The sequence below is a fragment of the Pongo pygmaeus genome, chromosome 2, assembly GCF_028885625.2.
Source record: "Pongo pygmaeus isolate AG05252 chromosome 2, NHGRI_mPonPyg2-v2.0_pri, whole genome shotgun sequence".
Classification (NCBI taxonomy): Eukaryota; Metazoa; Chordata; class Mammalia; order Primates; family Hominidae; genus Pongo; species Pongo pygmaeus.
In genome coordinates, this window is record NC_085930.1 from 60,384,850 (window position 1) to 60,410,933 (window position 26,084).

General features: G+C 50.2%; 1 protein-coding gene across 8 annotated transcripts in view; it reads right to left on the minus strand.

Annotated features, from left to right (window-relative positions):
• MGLL (monoglyceride lipase) overlaps positions 1-26,084 on the minus strand; it is a 134,056-nt gene that overhangs the window by 9,172 nt on the left and 98,800 nt on the right. For 5 of the 8 annotated variants that reach the window (XM_054480645.2, XM_054480643.2, XM_054480648.2 and 2 more), the window contains 3 exons: positions 24,039-24,175; positions 22,663-22,773; positions 12,184-12,273 (listed from right to left, as the gene is read on the minus strand). In XM_054480645.2, the coding sequence (XP_054336620.1) occupies positions 12,184-12,273; positions 22,663-22,773; positions 24,039-24,175 (338 nt within the window). Of the gene's footprint in view, positions 1-12,183; positions 12,274-17,473; positions 17,552-22,662; positions 22,774-24,038; positions 24,176-26,084 lie in introns of all 8 variants that reach the window. The other 3 variants (XM_054480647.2, XM_054480646.2, XM_054480651.2) reach the window with 2 other exon arrangements.

The window sequence follows — 26,084 nt, forward strand, 5'->3', positions numbered from 1 at the left end:
CTTGATTTTTTGACAGCTTAAGATCTCAATCCACCAAAAGTCCTAAGAATGTGGCTTGTGGCTCTCAGGAAGGAGATAGCCAGGCCCCTTCCTCCCAAACCAGGCCCAAGCCCAGAACATGGGCCCATTCATTCAACAGGGACCAAAGAGTCAGTCCCCAAATATTCCACACTGCATGATTCCACTGATGTAACATTCTTCACGTGACAAAACTAGAGAAACAGAGACCAGACTCACGGCTCTCAGGGCTGAGGAGGGTGTGGGGTGAGTGGGGAGGGGATGCGGCTGCAAAAGGGCAACATGAGGGGTCCTTGTGGGGATGGAGCCATCTGTGACTTCACTGTGTCAAGGTCAGTATCCTGGTTGTGATATTGTCCTGTCATTTTACAAAACGTCACTGCTGGGGGAAACTGGGTAATGGGTACATGGAATCGCTCTGTATTATTTCTTACAGCTGCTTGTGAGTTACAGTGATCTTAAATGAAAAGTTTAACTAAAAACAAATAACAAAGGCCCAGGCTTTGGCTCAATCTCTTGCACCCCCACCTTCCTGTTTGGCTCACCATGGCTCCCACCAGCTGAGACCAGGGTCTGCTGGGGACATGGCAGCCGGAAGCAGGAGCCCAAGCTGGGGACCCAGGTCCAAGTGACCACCCCCACCGTGGCTCTAGATAACTGATTTCCTGGGGAGCCCCCACTGGCTGAGAGCTCCCACTGGCTGAGAGCTGAAGTCTTTTTTTCCCCGGGGGTGGGGGTTGGGAGTATGGTAAGGCTCTACTCTTTCCTGGGCCTCAGTTTCCCCATCAGGGGACCCCAAAGGCTCCTCTTGGGTTTTAAGTTTCACAAGCTGGCCTCCTGTTGAGCTTGACAGCCAGGAATACACCAGCTGGGGCTTCTGAATTTCCAGCACCGTCTCTCTGTGGGAAGAAACTTTGCACTAAAGTGCAGTAAATACAGCTGCAATCCTCAGCTGGGAGTTTTCTTACACTTACGGTTGAGCAAAATCTAGACACAACCCCTGCAGTAAAATCTCTTGACCCATTTTTTTTTTAAATTGTTCCATGATGAAATGCAATATCAGAGTTTAATTAGAATACTATGAAAAATAACTAATGCATGGAGCCCTTGACTCTTTACTAGGTGCTGTAGTAAGTGCTTCACTCGTACTTGCTCATTTAATCTTCACAGGAACCCTGTGATGTAGGAACTATTATTATTACCTTTTTACATATGAGGAGACAAGCTCAGAGAGGTTAGATGACTCACCCAAGGTTAAACAGCAAGAGGCAAAGCCAAGGTAAGAACCTAGGCACTCTGCCACTGCCATCAGCATTCTTAGCCACTTACCATGCTCTGCTGCCTGTCTCGAGAGGAGAAGGTGAAGGTCAGTGCTGGGGCATAGACAGCCAGGAGCTATGCAGGTGGCAGGGGCACTAGTGCTCTCAGAAAAGGCAGGAATGGTCCCTGATGAGGACCATAAGCAGATGGGCCTGACAGATGGTGAAGTGATCTGGTGGGGCCCGGGGGTTACCGCCCTTCACAGCCAGCCAGAGGGGATAGGGGAGCCCTTCTAGGCACAGGCAGGCATGTGCCCTCCTGGATGCACCCCTAATCACAGAGAAATACAACCCAGCAGGCTTCATCCCTGTAGATCTGTCCACAGCTGGCTCTTCCTGCCTCTCCTTCCCTGCAATCTCCTCCCTTTTCCTACGGAAGCCTCACCCTTCCACCTGGGCTTTAGAGCCCATCCTGGAATTCCCACCTTCTTCCTCCATTGTTTAGATCTCTCTTAATCCATCCATTTCTAATACAGGGAACTCGGATAGCCTTCTCTGGCATAATAGAGAAAGAGTGCATGACCACTCTACCTGAGTGATCTCTGTGAAATTTAGAAACCTGCAGGAACCCTAACAGGAACTGGCAGGTCTTTGCAGAGATGATGTTCTCATTTCCCACCTTTGTCTTGAATGGCCGGAGACATAATTTGTGGTGTAAAGAGCTGGATGAGAGAATCTTCTTGTGATGGCTTCTGTCTCCCATCACAAACAGCTTTTCAGCCCCTTGCTCTTAGCTTAAATAACATTGTCTACTCCGCTTTCAGGCCTCAGCTCAGCCTTCCCAGACCCCCACAGACTCTGCTGCCCCAAAGCCCTTCTCCCATGCCTCATTTGGCCTGGTCTGCAATCAGCACATCTCCTCCCACATGTCTGCCCCACCTGAGGGTCAGGGCTCTGTCTGTCCTGCCCTCTGCATGGCCTGCACGGTGGCTGGCACGGGGGAAACCTTTGGTAAACTCTGGTGCAATGGATGAATAAGCAAACCATTCCCTAATCCAGCCCAAGAAGTAGCACCTTTGGGTACTGAGAGGCCAGCACAGACCTCACGGCAGCTGGGAACTGCTGGCCGCCTTCTGGCCAAGACAGTGTCCACAATGGGAATGAGACTTAGGACCCTCGAAAGGGGAGGCCCTTGTCATTTCATTCAGTGAACGGCCTTTCGGCGTGCACACGTGGAAAGCCCCGATAGCTTGCTTTTGGAGCCGCTTGGCATTGCTTTCCTTCAGTGCATCGTGCTAAACCCCAGGCCCATAGAATATCCTAAATGCAAATAAGAATGTACCATAGGCTGGGCACGGTGGTGCATGCCTGTAATCCCAGCACTTTGGGAGGCCAAGGTGGGCAGATCACTTGAGCCCAGGAATTCAAAACCAGCCTGGGCAACATGGCAAAACCCCATCTCTACAAAAAATACAAAAATTAGCCTGGTGTAGTGGTGCACACCTGTAGTCCCAGCTACTGGGGAGGCTGAGGTGGGAGGATTGCTTGGGCCCAAAAGGTGGAGGCTGCAGTGAGCTGAGCTGAGATCATGCCACTGCACTCCAGCCCGGGCAAGAGAGAGAGACCCTGCCTCCAAAAAAAAACAATGTCAATGTCCTGTGGAAGTTGGCCTGAATTTGGAACATGCTGAAGGCTGCAAACAGCTGTGCTTGGCGTGGCCATGGCGTGCTTCCTCTCCCACACGTTCTCTCCCAAGCCTGTAGCACCCTGGCCACTGCTGTCAGCCCCCAGAGGGCTCACGGCATTGGGTCCCTGTCACGCAGATGTAGGTCCCATTTCAGACTCACAGATCTGTACCTGTCTCCCCCTGTGAAGAACCCTGTGGTGCTTCCCATGGGGGCTGCAGGGCAAAGTCCTAACTTCTTGGTATGGCCTGGGACACCTCCATCCCTGCCCTCCCTTAACACTCCCCACTCCCCTTGACCCCAGGGCCATTGCACAGCATGTCCCCTCAGCCTTCAGACCCCTTCCTTGGCTGCCTGTGGAGTTTCTCCCTCCCTATCAACCCTCGGCTCAGCTGCCCTTCCTGCAGGCAGCCTTCCCTGGTCCCGTGTGTGTCATCCCCGGACCCCTTGCCTCATGTGCTTGTCGTCTGCACTACAGACTGGCCCCGACATCTCCGTTTACACCACCCCCTTCCACGGCCTTTCTCTTATCTGCCAGCAGCCCCGTTCCCTCTCTTCAAGGCCCAAGTTAAGCATTTCCTCCTATGGACAGGTGCCCAGACACCCTCGCCGACATCCATGCTTCTCTCCCCAGGCTCCTGTATCTTTGCCAGCCCCTCCTTCAGTGGACCTCTCTCAGAGCTGTGATAGCAACAGCTGTCACCTGCTAGGGTCCACACTGTGCTAGGTGGCTGTGCAGTCATCTGGAGGGATCTGAGGAAGGGCAAGACTGAGTGTGGCTTCCAAGGTCACACTGAGGAGATGGAGTGGGGTCCAGACTCAGGTCCTTTTGGAAGCCTGTGCTCTTCCCACTGAGCCCACCGCCTCTTTCCCCTCTGCACCACCACAGTTGATGGGCCTGGCCGGCAGGGACAACAGGGCAACTCATGGGGTGTCACAGCCTCCAGCTCTAGCCTGGCTGGAGTGGGAGCCCTGAGAAAGTTTGTTGGTGTGGTCAGCTGCCTGCAGGGTGGCAGAGGGGAGATAGGCCCTGCCTGACTCAGCAGAAAGCTTCCCTGGCTCAATAGATCCAAGCAAGCCCTGCCTACCAGGAGGCCTGAGTCCCCACAATGACCTTACCCTGCCTTGGGTCAGCCCCAGCTGGCACCCAGCCTCGGTGGCTGAAATTCCTGAACCAGATCAGGGCCATTTGGAAAGAATATGTTGCTCCACATTCTCCTCTCCTGGAAGCTGCAGTGCCATTTTGGACAGAAAGAGGATAATCAAGGATCAGCCTACATTTCTGAGTTGCCACTTAATCAAGGGTGTGCAAATTAATGAGCATTCTTTCCTCCAAATTACTTTTTAGTATGAAGGTTTGAACTCCTGGACATCCTGGCATCTGTTTGTTTGTTTGTTTTTGAGATGGAGTCTCGCTCTTGTCGCCCAGGCTGGAGTGCAGTGGTGCGATCTCGGCTCACTGCAACCTCTGCCTCCCAGGTTCAAATGATTCTCCTGCCTCGGCCTCCCGAGTAGCTGGGATTACAGGCACACGCCACCATGCCCTGCTAATTTTTGTATTTTCAGTAGAGATGGGGTTTCACCATGTTGGCCAGACTGGTCTCGAACTCCTGACCTCAGGTGATCTGCCCACCTCGGCCTCCCAAACTGCTGGGATTACAGGCATGAGCCACCGCGTCCGGTCCTAGCATCCACTTTTAAGAGCAGTGAGCTAGGAATGGCTTTGCAGGTCGCAGCCCCGGCAAATGGGGAGAGCTGTTTGCATAGCCCCGCCCCACCACTGTCTCCTCCCCCAGGATTCCTTCTGCAGGGCTTCGGAGTCTTCACAACCAGAAGTGATGCAAAAAGTCAACCTCTTTTTGTCCTTTGGAGTGGAGGGCCCTGGAATGTGGCTCTGAACACAGAAGTGCTCCTAGGTGACCACCAAGGGAAAGGAAAAAGCAGCCACCACATTCTCCGCCTTCTCACAGGCTCAGGGATTTGAGGAATAATAAGAGAAACAAGAAAGAATTCCCAGGTCTTGCAGGACCACTTTCATAACTGCTGATCACAGAACAGCAAAATCATGCAGTCTCAAGTCTTAAATGGTGACAACTGTGGAAACTGGAGCATGGACTAGATTGAGGACAACAAGGGGGAATGACTGTTACTTTTCCTAAGTGTGATAATGGCATGGGGTCCTGTGTGAAAGCCTCTGTTTTGAGTCCTTCCTCTTGGGCAACCCAGGCGGAAGTACTCAGGCGCATTCAGGATCATGGTGTCTGCAGTTTACTTTCACGTGGTTTAGCCAACACAAGGTATCCACTTCATGACATTGGATTTGGCAACGACTTCTTGGATATGACACCAAAAGCACAGGCAACAAAAGAAAAACAGATAAACTGGACTACATCAGAAAGAAAAAAACCCTTATGCCTCAGAGTACATTATCAGCAGAGGGAAAAGGCAGCCCACAGAATAGGAGAAAATACTTGTGAATTATATTTGTATATGTGGTTAATATCCAGATAAGGGGTTAATATCCAGAACATATACAGAACTCCTGCAACTTAACAATAAATAACAAACAACCCAATTAGGAAATGAGCAAAGCAAACAATGGGCCAGACAATCCTAAGCAAAAAGAACAAAGCTGGAGGAATCATGCTACCTAACTTCAAACTACATTCCAAGACTACAGTAACCAAAACAGCATGGCACTGGTACAAAAACAGACACATAGCCAATGGAACAGAATGGCGATCTCAGAAATAAGACTGTGTATCTACAACCATCTGATCTTTAACAAACCTGATGAAAACAAGCAATGGGGGAAGGACTCCCTATTTAATAAATGGTGCTGGGAAAACTGGCTAGCCATATGCAGAAAATTTAAACTGGACCCCTTCCTTATGCCATATACAAAAATTAACTCAAGATGGATTAAAGACTTAAATGTAAAACCCAAAACTATAAAATCCCTAGAAGAAAATCTAGGCAATACCATTCAGGACTTAGGCACGGGCAAAGATTTCATGATGAAAATGTCAAAGCCAATTGCAACAAAAACAAAAATGAACAAATGGTATCTAATTAAACTAAAGAGCTTCTGCACAGAAAGGGCTTCTGCACAGCAAAAGAAACCATCATCAGAGTGAACAGACAACCTAAAGAATAGGAGAAAATTTTTGCAATCTATCCACCTGACAAAGGTCTAATATCCAGAATCTACAAGGAATTTAAACAAATTTGCAAGAAAAAAACAACCCCATCAATAATGGGCAAAGGATATGAATAGACAGTTTTCAAAAGAAGACATTTATGTAGCCAAGAAACACATGAAAAAAAGCTCAACATCACTGATCATCAGAGAAATGCAAATCAAAACCACAATGAGATACCATCTCACGCCAGTCAGAATGGCGATTATTAAAAAGTCAAGAAACAACAGTTGCTGGTGAGGCTGTGGAGAAATAGGAACACTTTTACATTGTTGGTGAGAATGTAAATTAGTTCAACCATTGTGGAAGACAACAGAAACACCATTTGACCCAGCAATCCCTTTGGGTATTACTGGGTATATACCCAAAGGAATATAAATCATTCTATTATAAAGATACATGCACACGTATGTTTATTGTAGCACTATTCACAATAGCAAAGACATGGAATCAACCCAAATGCCCATCAATGATAGACTGGATAAAGAAAATGTGGTACATATACATCGTGGAATACTATGCAGCCATAAAAAGGAACAAGATCATGTCGTTTGCAGGGACATGGGTGAAGCTGGAAGCCATTATCCTCAGCAAACTAATGCAGGAACTGAAAACCAAACACATGTTCTCACTTATAAATGGGAGCTGAACAATGAGAACATATGGACACAGGGAGGGGAACAATACACACCGGGGCCTGTCAGGAGGAGAGGCACGGGGGGAGGGAGAGCATCAGGATAAATAGCCAATGCATGTGGGGCTTAATACCTAGGTGATGGGTTGCTGGGTGCAGTAAACCACCATGGCACATGTTTACCTATGTAACAAACCTGCACGTCTTGCATATGTATCCTGGAACTTAAAATTAAATTAAATTAAAAAAAAAAGAAAAAGAAAAACAATAGACAAGAAATAGGAAAAAGAAAAGAAATGGGCAAAGGATCTGAACAAACATTTCTCTAAAGAAGACATACAAGGTCCCAGCGCAGTGTCTCATGCCTGTAATCCCAGTACTTTGGGAGGCTGAGGCGGGCTGATCACCTGAGGTCAGGAGTTCATGACCAGCCTGACCAACATGGAGAAACCCCGTCTCTACTAAAAATACAAAATTAGCCTGGTGTGGTGGCACACACCTGTAATCCCAGCTACTCAGGAGGCTGAGGCATGAGAATCGCTTGAACATGGGAGGTGGAGGTTGCGGTAAGCCAAGATCGCACCACTGCACTCCAGCCTGGGCAACAAGAGAGAAACTCCATCTCAAAAAAAAAAAAAAAAAAAAAAGAAGAGGAAGAAGAAGACATACAAATGTGCAAAATCACGTGAAAAGACATTCAGCATCACTAACCATTAGGGAAATAGAAATCAAAGCCACACTGAGATGCCACTCCATACCCATTAGGATGGCTACTGTCAAAAAACACAACCTAACAAGTGTTGGCGAGGATGTAGGGACACTGGAACCCTTGAACACTGTTGGTGAGAATGTGAAATGGCACACCCACTGTGGAAAATGGCAGCGTGGTTCCTCCAAAATTACCAGCAGAATATGACCCAGCAATCCCACTTCTGGGTACATACATACCCAAAAGAATGGAAGCAGGGTCTGGAGTAGATATCTGCACCGCCATGGGTACAGCAACGTTATTCACAACAGCTGAGAGGTGTCTTTAAGAGAGCTTTGCCCAGGCTGTGTTCCCACGGGAGCCCAACTGAGCCCACATCTTCTTTCTTTCCTCCACTGCCAAGGCCCTACTATGTGCATGCCCCACGTACCCACAAAGGTACTGAGAAAGAAGCTCAGTTGGGCCTGCTGGACACAGAGAACTCCTCAGTGTGTCCTGTATCTTGCTGGCAGCTGTGGCTTCCCTGACAGTCTCTGCAGTCCCTGGTTTTCTGCTGCCATTAAAGCATCAAACTTCCAGGACCTGCCTCTCGTGAGCTCACAGCCGTTTCTCCCAGCCTTGGTGGCTGGCAGGAGTGGGGCTGGGAGCGGGTCCAGAGCTGGAACATCTACAGAGGGTGGTGCAGGGTGCAAAAGCAACGTAGAGCAATTCACACGCTCCCTCGCCACCACCCCACATGGAGCCATATGCCCAAGAGACTTACTAGTGCCTGTTGTTTTTTTAGGGCATTGGGAAATTTTTAGCTGCAAATACTGGTAATAAGACTGTCTCAAATAGACAAGTATGCTGTGGGGATTGTAAGTAATGAACGATAGAGAGCCACAGAATAAAATCTGCTAGCCAAACCGAGTTTGCTGGAAGGTTCTTAGCTCGTTCTCGGAGGGAACTCCCGTGGGAGGCTGTGTCCTGGGGACAGTGTGGGAGGCTGAAGCCCATCTTTAGCTGTGGTTACGCTTAAGTCAAAGGCCTCAGCACGGCCGAGCTTTCCAAGACCTGGCAGGAGCCTTCCGAGGGCCTCTGGGCAGCATGGGTGCAGGACAGGCAGGCAACAGGGGGACCTGGAGCCAACTCCTCTACATTGGGCACATCTGAAACACCGGGCAGGGGAGGCAAAAAGCGAAGCTGAGTGGCCACTCCTCACGGCTCCTGGGTGCTCAGAACTCAGCATATGGCCTGCCTGAGGGAATATAAATTAGCAGATGCACAGGAAGGGCCTCCCAGGGTACTTATAAAGAACAGAGACTGGGCTCTAGAAGACAAGTGTCCTCAAGAGATAAGCAGCTGAGGTTCCTAGCACAAGGTGTGCTCAGAATCATGGCCTCTTTGCCTCCCACCTCCACCCCTTCCACAGCCTGGGAGAGGAAGCAGTGCATTCCGCCTGAGTATGTGGATGGCTGAGGGCGTGGGCAGATGCTGAGCAACCTCTCCTCCTCACCTCCTCCCACAGCGTCCTTGGCCATAGAACCCTTTAGAATCATGTTCAAGGCTTCTCAGAGTAGGAAGGGATTCATCACATTCTGACAAAGCGTTTTTGGGGTGGAATGATTACCATGTCAGTATTCTGATGTTCTGATCAGGGACCCTAAATATATTGACAAACATAATAAATGTCTGTGTAGCAACTTCTTTGTTCCCTGGGTTTGAGTGCCAAGGGCACTTGGCCCAGAGTAGCTGTGTTCTTGGGCAAGTGACTTGCCCTTTCTGGGCCCACAGTTCTACAACTAAAATACTGGTAATAAGACTGACTTCCTGGGGTCACGGTGAGACCAGAAGGGCTCTAGTGTCTGGCACAGAAGAATGATGCCATCATTGTGCACTGGGTAGTGTTGAGACAATAAAAAGTCATCTTATGCCTTTTTTCCCGAAGGCTTCACACATGCAGGGAGAATGTGGCTCTACAGGGTGGCAGCTGTGGGGCGACGCAAGTGAAGAGAGCCCGCTAGCAGTCCTGGGTGGGTTGTGAGAATGCTTGTCATAGCAAACACCAAACATTCTGCTTTTGACATTCTGGCAACAGAGCCAATCTGCTTCCCTTCAGACAGAATTCCAGATCTTCCCTGGGGCCTGTGCACCCTCGAGTCCCAGGCCCCTGCACTGCACCCTCGATTCCCGGCCAGTGGCCCATTCCCCGTAGTCCCGCTCACTCAGCTTGTTAGGCAAACATTTCTTTTCCGTTTGAGGCTTTTATAGCTGCAGGGTTCCATGGGAAATGTCTTAGCTAAAGATGTGCCTCAAGACACCCTGATGTTAGATGCCTTTCCTAACACATTTTCCCCTCAGCGTTGCTATTTTTAAAGCTCAGCAGAACGTTCAGAGGGAGACGCAGAGCTGCGGCAGGCGAGGGAGGGAAAGGCGAGCTTTTGATTTTTCCAACTGCAGTCCAGCCTTGGGGCTGACCGGCCACCTCCCTTCCTCATGTCTTCTCAGCAGGGACATTTATTAGTGTTTCTAAATAACTGATGACCTGGCCAGCCAGAAATCTGAGGCAGGAGGGCTCGGATGGGGGCTGTGGGTGGGGCAGGAACAGAGGAGGGGAGCCCCACCAGGTGCTTCCATCCTGAGTAAGGCCAAGGAATTTCTCATTATTGCAAAAAGGAGAGAAAAGATCTGAAATTGGATGCTTTTAAATACAGAGGGTTTGGAATCTCTTTTTAGTACCTCTTTGCCCGTGTGTTTTCAGGTGTTCAGATAAACAACTTGGATTTGCACCTGGGTGCTTTGTCTTAAAGGGAGGCCTCTCCCTCCCTGACCCATCTTTCTCAAACCTACTGTTGTCCTGGCACCGCTGCTACAAAGATCACTGGTTTCACCAGATACCACACCTTCAAGCTAGAGCCATTATGAGGGATGCAGGCAGGTGCAGGAGCCCCTGCCCCACACTGAGTTTCCCTGACAAAGGGGTCCCGTACAGAGAGCAATGGCCACAGCCATGGGCTGCATGGACCAGCAATCAATTGTAAAACAGGAAACAATGCTTAATGATCATAATTACTAGCTAAAGGGAGGCACCAAAGCATGGATTTTCGAATAAAATGGGCTAAAATCCCATCTCTGCCCCTGACTAGTTGTGCAGTCTTTAACAGGTTATTTAACCTCTCCAAGCCTCAGTGTCTTCATCTGTGAAATGGGGTTAATGTCAATCTCATTCATGTCAGGATTAAATCAAACAGTGTATATTTGGCTTTGGTCTTTCTGGGTCCTAAAGTTGTGCTCTTTCACTGTATGAATCTGCTTTTTGGAATTAAAGTTTTTTTCCTTTACTCAGATATTCTTTCAGAAAGACCAGGGGCCACACACTGGTCCCTGATGGGTCCAACCTGGCCCTTTCTAGGTTTGGGAGGCACTGTGGGCTTTAAAAACCAAATTATATTAGAATTTTAAATTAATGTGGATGGGTTGGATGGATCAGATGCTCTCTGGCTCCACACAGGCCTCATGGCTCGCTAGAATCTCTCACCAGTCTGATTTTCAAGCAGCTGGCCCTCAGAGGCCTGGGAGTTTTCAACCCCTGATCTAGAAAGTCTCTTTCCTACACATCACGGGCTGTTCCTCTTGAGTTGCCCACTCTCTAAGTGACTCAGAGGTCCAGGAGGCCACATTTTATAATGAAGCTAGAGTCCAACAGCCCAAGGAAGTCTGGGAACATCCCCAGAATGCCAGAGCACTGCACTCCACTTCCCAGGGCCCTTTAGGGAGCCAGTGATTCACTGATTTCAAACTCCTAAAGCAAGAGGGCAACTGAGGCAGAAGAGTGGCAAACTTATTTGCTTAATCATGAAGATAATTCTGGTGTCTTCTGGATGCTTCCTTCCCACTAGCTGCAAGCCCACTCCCACACCCAGACAGAGCACAGCTGGAGACCACACCTACCCACGTTCCCAGGCTAGCCTCACCACTGGCTGACCCCAGGCAAGTCATCCCACCTGATGGGCTCAGTTTGCTCATCTGCAATATGGGTCTGTCCTTCCTTTGCTACCACTATTCTGAGTTACCCCCAGGGATCCCTTCCTCTACTCTCAGTGGGTGGGGATGATATCACCCCTGTTTCCTGGACAAATAATCCAGGCCTGGACAATCAGTCAGTAAGAATCAGCCCTGAGACTTTTGCTGGAAAGAGGTGCTGTTTTTCCACTGGGGTTGCTCAGGTAAACCTGCTGGTGGTCCTCTTGGCCTTCACTGGGGGAAAGCCTGTCTGGGAACGAAGCCAAACCAGGAGAGATGAAAGCTGGGAAGAGACCGATGGAGAATAAGACTTCCGACGCCCTGGATCCAGCCATGTCTGAAGCCTTCAGTTCCATTCACCACAAAATCCCTGCTTTTGCTTAAATCACTTTGACATGGGTTTCTGTCTCTTGCAACCAAGAGACTTGACTGGCACACACTCAACTTCCACTGTTGGCTCCTTTCATGTTTAGAACACAGCTCAGGCATCATAGCCAACCCACCCTTTTCACCCAAACCTGAAGCCAACCATGTCTAATGCGCCACTGTGTCCTTGTCACTTTGCACAGGGCCTCAGTGAAAGGGCAGCAGAGAATGCCAAGGCTGGAGCCAAAACTCTGATTCCCCATGGGGGCAGCCACCCAAGCTACCCCTGGGGTTTCAGAAAGCCTCTCACCTCTGTCTTATTCCGAGAGAGCACGCTGGAGTCGATGGGCCCGAGGGACAAGTTTGGCAGCACAAGGTTGAGAACTTTTGCAGCAAGGACCTAGCCGGGGAAGGAAAACAAGGGCTGTGAGTACAAGTGGCATCCACGCCCGGCTCTTCCGCAGTGACAGTTTACAGTACATTAAGGAGAGTGACACCCAAACTGAACATCAGCCAGGTTCATCTCCCAAGCCTGCGTCCTTAAGCTGCATGCCCAAGGACTCTCCCTTCTGACTCAGCCTCTCTCTATTCAGCCTGGCTCTGCTCCACCTGGGGGAGCTGGCCAGGCAGCCGCTGCGCCCAAGGCGGGAAGTCACGTCTGAATTTTGCCCACTCTATACCCTCCCCACGATCGCTCATGGGTTGTAATTTTGCATCACTGGCAAGAGCTGCCCGGGATGAGCTCTGGCCATTTCTCTGGGGTACTGAAAATACATGGCAGGTGCAGAATCACGCAGATCAGCTGAGCAGAAGCAGGACAGCGCGAAGGGGCCCATAGGAGCCACACAGAGAAACTGTGCATCCATTTCTCTCGGGGTGGGGGGAGGAGTAGAAATAGCACCAGCCCGATGAGGAGGCTATGTGGCAGAGGGAAGGAGAGCTGGGTTTGATTCCTAGCTCTGCTGCCTCGTGAACATGGGCTGGGATTTCCACATCGCTGAACCTCCGTTTCCTCAGCTGCCAGGGGGACCTTGACCCTCCCCCAGAGGACCACAGGGAAGGTGAATAACACCCTGTGTGCAAAAGCCCAGGGAACATGGCAGGAGCTTAACACATGCTCATTGAACTTGAGCCTGATTCAGGCCCAAACCTTCCCACCCCCTCCCCCATCTCTCCTTCTCGATCTCTTGTTTTCCCAGGAAAATAGAGAACCCGGATCTCACACTTCTGCCTTCAGAGAGGGGCTGTTTTCATTTCTGCAGTGTGCACAGACATTTGGGGATGAAAGATGCTATTTCAAAAGTGAGCTGTGAAATGCTGAAATTAGAATCAGACGGAAGGTGGCAAGCAATGAATTCTCAGTGCACATCAAGGACACAGGGCACATAGCTCAGTACCCTTGGCAGAGGGCAAGGGCACTCATGGGCACCGAGGAACCACCTTCTGGTGCATTGGGCACAGTTTCCCGATCTTTTTTTTTTTTTTTTTTTTTGAGACAGAGTCTTGCTCTGTCACCCAGGCTGGAGTGCAGTGGCGCAATCTCGGCTCACTGCAACCTCTACCTCCTGGGTTCAAGTGATTCTCCTGCCTCAGCCTCCTGAGTAGCTGGGATTACAGGCACGTGCCACCACACCTGCCTAATTTTTGTATTTTTAGTAGAGACGGGGTTTCACCATGTTGGTCAGGCTGGTCTCAAACTCCTGACCTTGTGATCCGCCTGCCTCGGCCTCCCAAAGTGCTGGGATTATAGGCGTGAGCCACGGCGCCCGGCCAGTCTCCCTATCTTTACAAAAACCCTGGGAGGTGAGGCTTCATCCTCAATGAACAGATGAGAAAATGGAGGCTGAGTACCATGAGGTCCATGGGAGGGGCCCCAGGCTGGGGGGCCGCTTTATCTTCTTATGCCACACAGCCTGGATTACTACATCTCTGTCTCTGCCGCTGTCTGTGTCTCTCTCCACGAATGTGACCCAGAGCTCTAACCTTCCCGTGGGTCTTGGCACCAGCGGCCGCTGATGTTCTTTTGGGGGACAAGATTGCTGTGCTTGCCCACCCTCCCTGTAGGCCAGGGCTAAACCTTCCTGTGTCCTAGGGCTGCACAAGTGCGGCGTGACCGCCCACCACGATTGTTTCTCAACCATCCAGTATCAGGCAGACAGCAAAAAACGGGCTTTTCTCCTAAAGCGCTTTGCTCCATGTGCATGAACCTATTCGGAGTTCCATGTGGTCAACTCTCCTTTTCTCAAATGGCAGAAATCAGTAATTCCTTCTTAGTGCAAAGGTGGCAGCCCCCTGCCTCTGAGGATACCGAAGCTTACTGCCCTCCAGCCTTGGCATCCAGGCAAGCAGATCTCATTCTGCAGCCGCCACTGTGCCAGGTGGTCTGCTAAGCCCTGGGCTCTGACTTTGACTGTCTAGTATAGAAGCATGCGACAGCCTGATTTCGAGCACTGTGCGGGGGCATGGTATGTCTGCATGATCGGAAGCCTCGAAGGGTGGCCGTGATGGGTCAGGAATGTTCAAGAGTCCAGCTAGTATCATAGGCCAGCTCCAAGAATGAGCCTGGGAAAGGAAAACTTGGAATTCTGGGAACTCTGCACAAGGATTGGGTATTTTCAAACACGGATCAAATGTCTGTGAACTCCAAGAACTGGGAGCTCATCTGCATTGGGATCTGTGCTTTCAAAGGTTAAAACAATCTAAAAATGAGAAAATGGAGTGGATCAGTGCATAAAGGCAGTGGGCTGTGGCTCCGTGGCCTTCACTAGACTCTGGCTGTGTAAGGATGAGTGTTCCAGGGCCTTAGCTCTCTCCTCCAGCAGTAGTGGTCAAGGGCCACACTGTGAGGGAAGACTTCTGTGTTCCACAGTTATGAAGAACTCACTTTAGATATTCTGCTGTTCTCAGTACCCCGTCACTACTCCCTGATGCTAGCAGTGTGTGTGTCCATGAAACACCACAAACACCTCCTCCCAGTGCTTCCCTGAGAGACTCTGATTGTATTGGCCGAAGTGGAGCCCTGGCATCAGTGCCTTTTTAAAGTTCCCTAGTGATCCTGCGTGCAACCAGAGCAGACATGGGGCTGCCAGCTGTGGCGGGGGGATCCCCGCCACACTCAGGAACCGCAGGAAGGCTCTGTGTGACGGGTTGGTGTGCAAATGCCAGCCTTGCAGGTGCTGCTCCCAGGTCAACCCACCCGCCTGCTGGGGCCCACACAGCCTTCTCAGGGACATGGCTGTTTTATGTAAGCCAGCTTCCTACCCATTCCCTGAACAGATGGCTCAGAGCCAAGAAAAGACCCAGGGACCCAGCACCTCAGCAGTGCCTGCCACAGAGGTGAAAGCAAGAGACCACCCAGCATCCACACCATTTCGTCCAAGCCCACCACCAGATTTCTCATTGCACCACCATTTGTGTTTTGGGGACCCATCACCTGATTCTGCGGGGACCTGGGCCTGGAGGTGCCGGTCCATCTTCAGGATCAGTCATTTGTGAAGACAGACTTACCTTCATCCTTGAACATATGTTTCTGCTGCTGGCACCTCTTAACCCAAAACTTTTATACCAAAAAGTGACAAGGCCTCTACTTCCAGGCTCTGGAGAAGATGCTGACAGCTTAGGCTGTTGGCGCCTCAAGGATCAGCGCAGCTTGAGCCATCCTTGAAGTGGTTTCACAGAGGATGGGGAAGGGGGAACAGAGAGCCAGAGAGAGAGCCTGCCTCCAGGAGAGAATTACAGCAAGCCCTATTCTGTCGTCTGGCCCAGCAAACCTGATTTTCTTCCTCCATGAACGGGGGAACTTTTCGCAGTTAAAGGAAGCTTTTAAGAAAAGAGCTTTGTAGGAAAAAAAAAAAGAGGAGAGCCACTTCCTGAGAAGTATTTGCTTTAGAAAATGAACAATGCAAGGGGCTGGTCCCTGGAGGGAAGGAAGTGATTCCTGGCAGCTGAATGCCTCACCATCCCCTTCCAGGTACAAAAAGCCAAGGACTGGGAGGCCTCCCCCTCCTATGGCTGTGAATGATGTATTGCTGAAAGCGCAAACAGGAGATGTGGGGAGAGCACATCCTGCTCAGGAGTGGAGGCAGAAGGTGACTTCCGCTGCATGCATCCAGCTGAGCGCTGGCTGCCCAAGGACGGATGGGACAAGCAGCCACCCTCGCTCCCCTAAAGGAGCTGCTGCCAGCAGGTTCAGGATGAGGGAATGTGCCTAAAAGGACAAGCTTGTAACAGTAAAACTCCTGTGGCTGATGGTGTAGATGAGGCACTGGTGTCCCAGCGACAATAACTGGTGGTTCCATCACGAATGTAGATGGAGGAACACGCCCTCCAGGAAGGCCTGGTGCAGATTCCGCAGACTTTTCCCAGTGAACGCACACACAGGCGTGTCCTGGCACTAAATCCCGAGGAATGCCACCCCAAGAACAGAAAGGTCTCAGTGCATAGATGGTTGCTGAAGCCCTGGGTGCAAGTTACACCAGAGAGAGTGTACAAAGAGGCAAGAGGGGACCCGGTGGATACACCATTCACAGGAAAGGTGCAGAAAGAGAAACCCATGACGGAGACTTCTAGAGTCCTGGGATTCCCTTAAAACGATCTGTAACTCCCTGTCTTCTCAGGAAGACGGAACCATCTGTATTGTTCTGTTCCTTCAATCCAGTTGGCGTATGGTACCGGGCACAGCACACCCATCCCAACATCCCAGGGCCTCCCTGCTCAGTGTGGTCCTCACACCAGCAGCACCAGGGGCTCCAGGGCCACCTGGCTTCTGGGTCAGGATCTGTAGCTTCACAGGGCTCCTGAGCATTCATGTGCATGGTGAAGTCTCAGGGGCTGGCAGTGTGTGTGTCCATGAAACACCAGAAACACCTCCTCCCAGTGCTGCCCTGAGAGATTCTGATTGTATTGGCCAAAGTGGGGCCCTGGCATCAGTGCCTTTTTAAAATTCCCTAGTGATCCTGTGTGCAGCCAGAGCAGAAGTGCTTCTGACAGGCACTGGCTAGGATGGGGGTGCACACGTCCCTGCAGGGCAAGCTGCCCTTTCAAAGGAGCCACCATAAGAGATGTTTGCATAGCCCTGATCTTCAGCTCTTTTTCTAAACCTGCATAGTAAGTTCCAAGCCACATTTCTAACAAGACTCAATTGTGTAGGGGCAAATCTTTTAATGATAATTTCATGGCTTAAAACAAATTAGGTGTTTAGCCTCTTCCCCACAAAAGCCCCAAGAAAGAGGAGAGCTGCCATGCAGGGGCAGGATGCTTTGAACAACTTCAAAAGAGATTCCCTTTCCCTGCTGCTCTTTTAAGATTTGTTGATTTCATGAGCCTAATCTCTCCTGAAGGAGGAAAGGGTAGGATGGGAGGAGAAAGAGCTAAGCAGAGGAAGTGGGTTGATTGTGCATGAAGGAAGGCAGAACGGTTGAGCAGGGGCCATTGAGGCGGCATGACGAGGAAGCAGTGGGGAAGGAAAGAGTCATGGCAGATCCCACACCCAGATGGATCACATTGTCAAGGTCGACCAGATGACTGCTGCTCCCGCTCTCCCACAACCTCCACCCTGAGCTGTGAGCACACCAGGGAAGCCTCAGAGGGGAGCTGCTCACCCAAAAAGGACGTGGAATCCAAAACTTTAACATTCTTGATGCCTTTTCCATCAAGTGTTTCAAAATCCTCGAATAATCCTACAGGAGCATTGAGAGAGCCTTGGATCCAGCTCAGGAGAGAGGAGCCCCTGCATGTCTCCCCCATTGAGGTGAGACCCCCCACACCTGCCCCATGACCCTGGCGAAGCCAGGTTTGTGTAACCACAGAACTCCCAATTATGTCAGCTCAACCCAGACCCCAGGGGTCATTGCTTGAGGATAATTTGGGGCCAAAACCCATGACAAATGGCTACACAGTCACTAGACCCCAACCCCGGAAGAGACAGGCGATGAAATGGAGAAACCAGACTTGGAGAGGCGAGGCAGGCACATTCGGATTTGAACTTTGATTCTGAATCCTCGAGAAAGTCTATGATATCAGTTTCTTCACCTATAAGACAGGGATAATTAAACTAACTCCGAAGGGATGCTGGGAGAGCCACATGAGACCCAATCGCTCTGAGGCAGGCCCTAACTCTCTTCCTGGCTTCTGGCCCTAAGGAGAGGCCCAATAAATAGGTGTTGGTTGACTGAACGAATGAGCAAATGTCATTCAAAGTAGAGACTTCAGGAAAAGCACGTGACGTGCAGCTTTGCAACAAATGACGCAGTCACCCACAAACAGGGCAACTCTCCCACAGCTGAAGTCAACATCTTGATAAGCAAGAGGCTTGAGGGGCGTTCCCGATGCACTATCACGCCTGTCACTTTAAATGCTAGAGACAGGCACAAATGCCTTTATTGATCCAGAAGGTTTTAATGGCTCCCTGTGATCATTTCTAAGTGAATTTCACTTCTGCCAGTGAAAGCCTTGCCATGAGGAAGGCAATTACAGATGCTGTTTCCTAAGTGGCTCCCGCAGGCGCTGACCTGTGCGCAGGAGGCTAGGACTCCCTGCCTTCCGTGGGGCAGCACTATGACAAGGGTCATGGGACAGCCATGTGGGGGACATAGCAGGTACCCTCAGGGTTGCCCCAGATTTTCTTGAGAGTGAGAGGACACCTTAAGGCAGCCATAAAATAGAAAGTGCTGTGCCCCTTTCCCAGTGACCTTTGCTGGGAAGGCCAGGACGCTTGTTTCCTGATAGATCAGGGGCTCAGCAAAGATGTGCGGCAGGAGGCTTGCTAGGAAGACAGCTGGTTCCTGGAATCACAGGTGTCTAGAAAGCCCAACGCCCAGCTATTAGAGAGCAGGTGCCCACAGGACAGAGGTGAACTAACCCCCATGGCGGCTCATTGCTGCTGCCCAAAGGGCCAGTGCATGGCTAAGTTCCGGGATCCTGGGTCCAAATTCACCTGAAGCTTGAAAGAGTAGCCATGTTCCACTTGTTTCCCCTCCCTCCCTGCAACCTCCCACTGCCCCAAGGGACTTCTGGATTCTATGGCTAAAAACAGATGAGTGACATTCAGATGGGAGTGGGCTCCACTAAGGGAAGCTGATCTCAGGTGTGTTTTGGGGTGAAAGGGGGTATCCTGGCATGCTAGCTGGTCTGAGCTGGTGCTCAAGCTGACCTCGAGCAAGACATTTGGCCTCGTTTCCTTGTCTGTAAATTGGGAATAATTTCCCCTCCTTCCAGGGCGGTGCTGGAGAGGAACGGAGACAATGCATGTCAGGCACCAAGTACTGGGCTCCCAGGGGCAACCCCCTTCTCCCTACTGGGCAAGGTGCCCTTCTTGGCAGAGAGTGGGAGTGTCTTGAAGCACTGGCTGACTCCTACATCCCTGCCCCAGGAACCCAAGGGACAACCTTGGCAACAAGGAGAGGTCACTTAGAATGATTACTCTCCCAGTAGGCTAAGACCCCCATCCCTCAAGCTTAGCCCAGGGGGATTTTTCTCTTCTAAGAGGTTCCCACAGAAAGGAGGGGCCCTGCAGCCTGCAGTTGCTCCTGAGTGCTGTCCCAGACAACTAAGGGTGGGAAATCCCGAAGGGCACCTGGAGCTTGACACTCTTCCAGCTGGGGGACCACAGTTCCACCTCTGTACCCAGGCACGAGCCGCAAGCCATGGTGAAAAACCCCACGGAGCGACCTCACAAATAGCCAGATTTGTTCAGATGCATGGAGTTTTTGTTTCTGAATTTCTGCTGCTGCCACTTTGCGAAACCACTTTCTCAGCAGAGACAATGTTTGGGGCCCCCCATCCGTCCTCATTGTCTCATCGCCAGGCTAAAGATATCCCAGCTTGTTGAAAACCGGCATCCACATAAGAACCAGATGGTGGCGAGATTTAGGAGGGTGGGGGCGATCTGGCGTTCTCACATTGCAGGGGGTGGGGGCTGGCCGTCTTCCACAGGCCAGACTGTACTCACAGACTGGGCATCTCACGCTGCCCCTTACTAACTGGGGGAGTTGCTCTAGAAGGTGCCTCGTGCTGGGAAACTGTTGAATGGCTTCATGGATTGAGCACTGTCTGAGGGGTCAGGAGGCTGGGACTTGACTATGTTCTGCTACCACTCACAGCCACACTCAGGGAAGCCCCTCAGCCCCACCACCAAACAGATTTCCCAAACAGAACTCTGGAGGGAGGAGGTGGGCTCTAGGAATTGTTCCATCATTGAGGCTCATAAGAGCAATCAACTGGAAATGACCCCAGGGCACCCTCCCTAAACCAGGACCTATCCCTGCAGTGGGACCCTTGGTAGGTCCTGATGGGGAAGGAGCACCAAAAGGTTGCTAAGCAAAACTACAAAATAAAACCCAAAACCCACAAAAACAAACACACCAACCAAAAGAACAAAAGCAAACACAGAGTACCCCTGACATGCATGGAGCAAGCTCCCATTTGTGTGAAAAAGAAGAACAAACGGAGTGAGCGTTGATGGGAGATGCAGAGACTCGCTGGTACCATGGGTTGCTGCCCATGCCAACCAGGAGAGAGACTCTCCCTGCATCCTCTTTCATATCTTTTTTGAACCATAGAAATGTCTTATTCTTAAAACTTTTAAATTGCATTAAAAAATAGATCCTGTGAGACTTTCAGGAAGGTTGTCAGACCAGACTAGAAAATGTGCCAAGAGTGATGAAGCCTTCCAGGGGCAGGGTGGACGAATGCATCATGGACTTTGTCAGCCAAAATTGCCAGAGATGCAGGAGCAGCAACAGATCTCAGGGAGGGGAGGCTGGGCCCTAAAGTCTGGGGCAAAGGGAAACCTCATTTGTCTTGGTTAATAAGAGGAGACCTGTGTTCCTCCAGGGGCAGCTGGCTCCGAATGTCACAAGGTGATCTATTAGCACAAGGCTTTGAAAGGTCACAGTGGTGGCCTTGCCCAGAAGTGCCCCCACCCCTGGTCAGTATGGAGCCCAGGGGCTCTGGGAGGAAACCCTTGTTGGTCCCACCTCCAGGCCCAGCTGCCAGGGTCCCCCTGGTGCACTTTATCTGAAAAGTCCTGTGGTCCCTGGCTTTTCTGTAAGGGAAAACATCCATTGCAGAACATCCATTTTCTTCCCTGGGGAACTATCCTAGATGGGGAGTGGACAGCCGTGGATTCAAACCCACCACAAGGGCTGCACAATCCTGGCCAGCCATTCATCCTTCCTAAGCCCAGGTTTTCCCATCTGGAAAGTGCTGCTACAACCTGCTCCTGGGCTGGAGGGGAGTTAAATGAGACAATGCCTGGGAGAGCACAGTGCATGCCTGTCATTGGCTGAATTTTGCAGACCTGCATATAGCAAATCCCATGGAACGCAGCGGGAATGCCCCTGCCGCTGAGTCTGGGCCTGCTTATTCTACTTAGATAATTAGAACCATAGTCACGGGAGATGTTGAGTAGGTCATGCCTCCCCCCGCACGTTTCAATGATGAAGAGGTAGTGCACATCTGGGCGTTGTGATGCTAAGGGACCTCGATCACTCTGTGACAGACCCCTGGTACTATCCCACACGGCACTGAAATTCATTCATGATGGTCGATTTTAGTAAGTCTGTGATTTCCTTAAACTGGAGTAAAATTCAAAGGAGATATCACCCATCTCTCTCGCAAACTAAGTAAATCATCGTTCTCTGGCTAAACTATCAGATAGTCCCTGATTTCTCTTTTGCCAAGCCGAGCCCCATTTCAGATGGCCGAGATTTTCTGTTTTTAATTGAAAGCCTGTCTCTAGAGCCAGGAGCAAGTCTGTGGTCATGGGCTGAAGGAAACTCTTTGAGGATGTTGTTATAAGGTTTCATTCCCTGTGCTGTGTTGAGGAGAGTGCGGTGGGGGAATAAGAGCTAATGTCACTATTTAAATGATTCCACAGTCCATAGGGTAAGCCTGTGAGTGACGGCTGCCCAGTGCACCTGGCCCCATGACCTACTGCCTCATCTCTTTCTCCTTTGAGAGTCTCCGGAACTGGCTCAGGAGGCAGCAGCCCCTGCCCAGCGCTGGGGTGAGACTAAGGATTCCTTGAGGATATATGGGGTTGGGATTCTCCACCCTCACTGCAGCTATGTATCTACCTTAAGCCTGATGCCCCCAAGGCCGGGTCTAAACCAATACCTTGTCAACAAGCCAGAGTCACAAGCAAGCAGCCCTACCGAGACCACTGGTTTCATCTCCTTTCTTGGGGAGAGACAGTGCCTGCTCCACCTCTAGGTATCATTTGTTGGTTTATTTGCCTTGGCAAAAGCAGCCCAGAGTCCCAGTACCTACAGGGTATATCATTCCTATGGGTCATTCCAACCAGAAAAACAAAATCACGGATCCCTAACAGTCAAAGGTCGAAAGTGCCCGGGGTGGAGGAGCGCGGCAGTGGATGCGACTCCATACTGCATGCAGTTAGGAGTTCCTGCAGTTCCACTCACTGTTCACTTTCTGCTGAAGTTGGCAAATAATCAGTGAAAAACAGCCCAGGACTTGAGTGTGACTTGTTAACAAATGTGACTTTGCTGGACAAATAACAAGTCTAACCTCTTCTCCTTTTAAAATTCATCAATAAAACATGCACAAACAGGAAGGCATTGTCTTTTTGTCTTGGGGGAAAATGGCACCTGCCTTTAGAAATTACAGAACCCTGGTGGCAACAGTGTTGGATATTTGTCCAAACCCTCACGCAATAGTGTCTGAGGTCCAAGGATGGCCTTTGGTCCTTTTACACAGACTCAGGCTACAGATGGAAGCCCCATGACCCGGGGAACCTGCAGGAATTGTACAGACTGGAAGGTCCTTTTACCTTGAAAGTTGTTGCAGATTCAGGATTGGCAAGAACCAGAGGCGAAATGAGTACCATGCCGGCGAAGTGGCCCGGCCTCTCTGCGGCCGTGAGGATGGCGACGGCGCCTCCCTGTAATGCAGAACGGGCAGAGCTGCTGTGTTCGGCTTGCACCAGTGCACACATTTCTAATAAACACGACAAATGCAGTCCTCTTAAGCTGCAGTCCTGGCCAAGAGCCCTGAGGAGGACTACCTTGGAAGAGGCACCATCAAATGTTGGCTAAACTAGATCTGCAATTATTTTATTACACATGTTTTTTTCTCTGGGTTTTCCAAGAGCAAACATTTCAGAGAGATATAAATAAGGTTCCTGCTTGTGGGCCGCAAGTTAAACAATAACACATTCCCACTTCATTTCAAGCCCAAAGCTGGCAAAATCCCAATTCATCCATCCCAACAGGCTTAATAGAAGGTTTTTTTTTTTTTTTTTTTTTTTTGGTGGGGGTAATCTGATCATAATAATAGATTGCTATACTATACTTTTTCCTGGTTTAGTAAAGGTCCTAGAAATTTAAATTCCAAGAAAAATGGGAGTGAACATGGATGGTGCTGAAGGAGAGAGGCCTCACCTGTTTGCTGAAGCACAAACGTGCTTAAAAGCAACGGTTGCAACCGCAAATGCTTACAGGGGCCAGGCAGGTAAGAGAAATGTAAGGACAGAGCCAGGCAGTGACCAAGCGGCAGGAGGCAAGTCCTGCGCTGGTCAGATGTCCCCAGGCATTCAAATTCAAGCAGTTCAGTACATCTTGGTCAGCCAACCAGCCTGCTTTTTCTGTAGGTAGATTTGGGCTGGGGGCTGCCAGTTTAAGGACCCCAATTTAAGATAACATTTGCTCCATTACATTTTAAGATTGTATTTGCTCGATTTACATATTTAAAAGGTGGAAGGAGTTGGAATAAGCTTTAAGGAATTGTTTCCACGGGGACCCTTTGTCTCTAGTTATCATTTGTCATCTGAGTTCAATTCTGAAACAAGCACACAGGGTTTGGGGACATTTTGTGTGCTTCTTATTGAGGAAGGAGCTATTCCCCCTCCAAGAAGTGGCTCTTAGTAGCCTCACTATGAAATGGCACCAAGTGGGCCAAAGAGCGTTGAGAAAAAGATCAGTTTTCCAAGAGCCCCCATATTCAAGCTGCTCGCTAAGGACCGGCTGGCAGCCTCCCTTGTTTCCTAAGCACGGAATTGCCCAGGAACTCCAAGTGCAGTGCACAAAGGGAGACATCATGCCAGCCAGGCAGAGAGCAGTGGGGGGCAGGAAGTCAGGGTCACCCCTTTCCCCCTGCAAGGCTGGAAGCCAGGGTGGATTTAACCTGGGTCTTCTGTGGTCTGCTTACCATGGAGTGGCCCAGAAGGAAGACAGGAAGCCCAGGGTAGTCTTTCTGCATGGAATCCACATGCTGCAACACATCTCTGATGAAAATGTGGAAGTCAGACACTACCATCCTCTCCCCTTCACTCTGTCCGTGGCCAACTGGAAAGGAACGGGAGAAAAGAGACAGCTGCAGTTACCAGGTCAACTCCTACACAAGCCCAGAGTTCTCCTCACTGCAATCAGTCTCTCTCCTGAGCGCCTGAACGTGTCACCTCATTTAACCCTTTCCAGCCACTCTTGAACATTGGAATTCTTCTCCCCACTTTTTATGGATTAGGAAACTGAGGCACAGAGTGGTTGAGGAAGGTGCCCAAGATCACACCACTAGGAAGCGACGAGCCAGGGTGTACCTACCACAAAGCCTCCCTTGGGGGTAGTTTCCAAGGCAGGGAAAAAGGATAGGTGCACAGAGAGCCTCAGCGTGCCCAGTTTTCTGCAAAGCAGCCGGGAGTAAGACGAAGAAGGCTCAGAATTTTCCTGCATTTTCCCTGTTCCTTGCCCCTGGCAGCTGTGCCTGAATATTGGCCTTTCACCAGGTAGAGTGGTACACTCAGCCCCTCATCTTACAGTTTTAGGTGAAGATAATATGACAAACATAAAATAATAAGCAGTCATCAGGTGTGCTTGCCAGAAAGCGTCTCGACGAAGCTGCAGTGAAACTAGGTCACACTCTCTCCCTCTTGAGTTTAATCTGTCACATATCTGTGCTGTTCACCCCCTTGTTCTTTCCTCAGGGCCCTCCACTTTCTCCCTCTTTGAAGGACATCAGTCGCTATAGAAACAACTCACTGGCTGTGGCTTCACATTCAGGCTGAAAGCAGCTGTGATGGTTTGAAAATGGCAAAAAAGAAAGCGCTTCTGGAGAACTGGGACCACACAGCCAGAGGGGCTGCCCAGACCTTCCCTGCTGAGAGCCTGAAGCACTCATTAAGCCTCTGCCACCTCTGGGGAGGCTGCTGCAGTAATAACGGTCACCACCTGGAACTGACAGGCTGCCCAGACCTCCAGCTTGGAGACCCTCCTGCTGTCAGGCCCCAAGCTCCCGTGTTTCCCACTGGCCCTTCCCCCGCACCCACCTTCCCAGTCACCACCCCACGGTCTGTCTGACCATCCCACTGGGCCCGGGAGTCCCACTACCCTCTCAGCAACACTCCCCCTTGCCTTGCCCTTCTGAGCTTTTTTCTCTTTTAAAATTTATTTTTACTCTTTACTGTGCTATCATATCTATAACATAAATTGTGTTGTTTGAACCGTTTTTAAATGTAAGGTTCAGTGGCATCGACGACATTATTGTGCAACTCTGTACTTTTATACCTTCCCACGCTGAGACTACATACCAATTGATATGGGTTGACTTATGTCCCCCAAATCCATATGTTGAAGCTCTAACCCCTAGGATCTTGGAATGGGACCTTATTTGAAGATAGGGTCTTAAAAAACATGATTAAGTTAAATGAGGTCCTTAGGGTGGGCCCTAATCCAAATGACTGGTGTCCTGTAAGGAGAGGGGATTAGAACCCAGACATAGAGGGAAGATTATGTGAGGATGCAGGGAGACGGTGGCCGTCTACAAGGCAAGGAGAGCCTGCAGGAGAAACCAACCCTGCTGATGCCCTGATCTTGGACTTCCAGCCTCTGGAACTGTGAGACAATAAATGTCTGTTGTCGAGGCCCCAGTCTGCAGTCCTTTATTATGGAAGCCCTGGCAATCTCATACCAGCTATTAAACCCCAACTCCCATTTCCTTCTTACTCTCTCTTCCCCCACACCCCTGGCACCCTCTACTCCACTTTCTGCTTCTATAAATTTGACTACTCTAGGGACTTCCTTTGAGTGGAATCAGGCCATATTTGTCTTTTTGTGTCTGGCTTATTTAATATAGCACAGTATCTTCAAGGTGCATCCATGTAGTCGTGTGTGTCAGAATTTCCTTCCTTTTTTAAGGCTGCATCATATTCCATTCTGTGGATGGACCACGTTGTGTTTATCCATTTGTCTGTCGATGGAC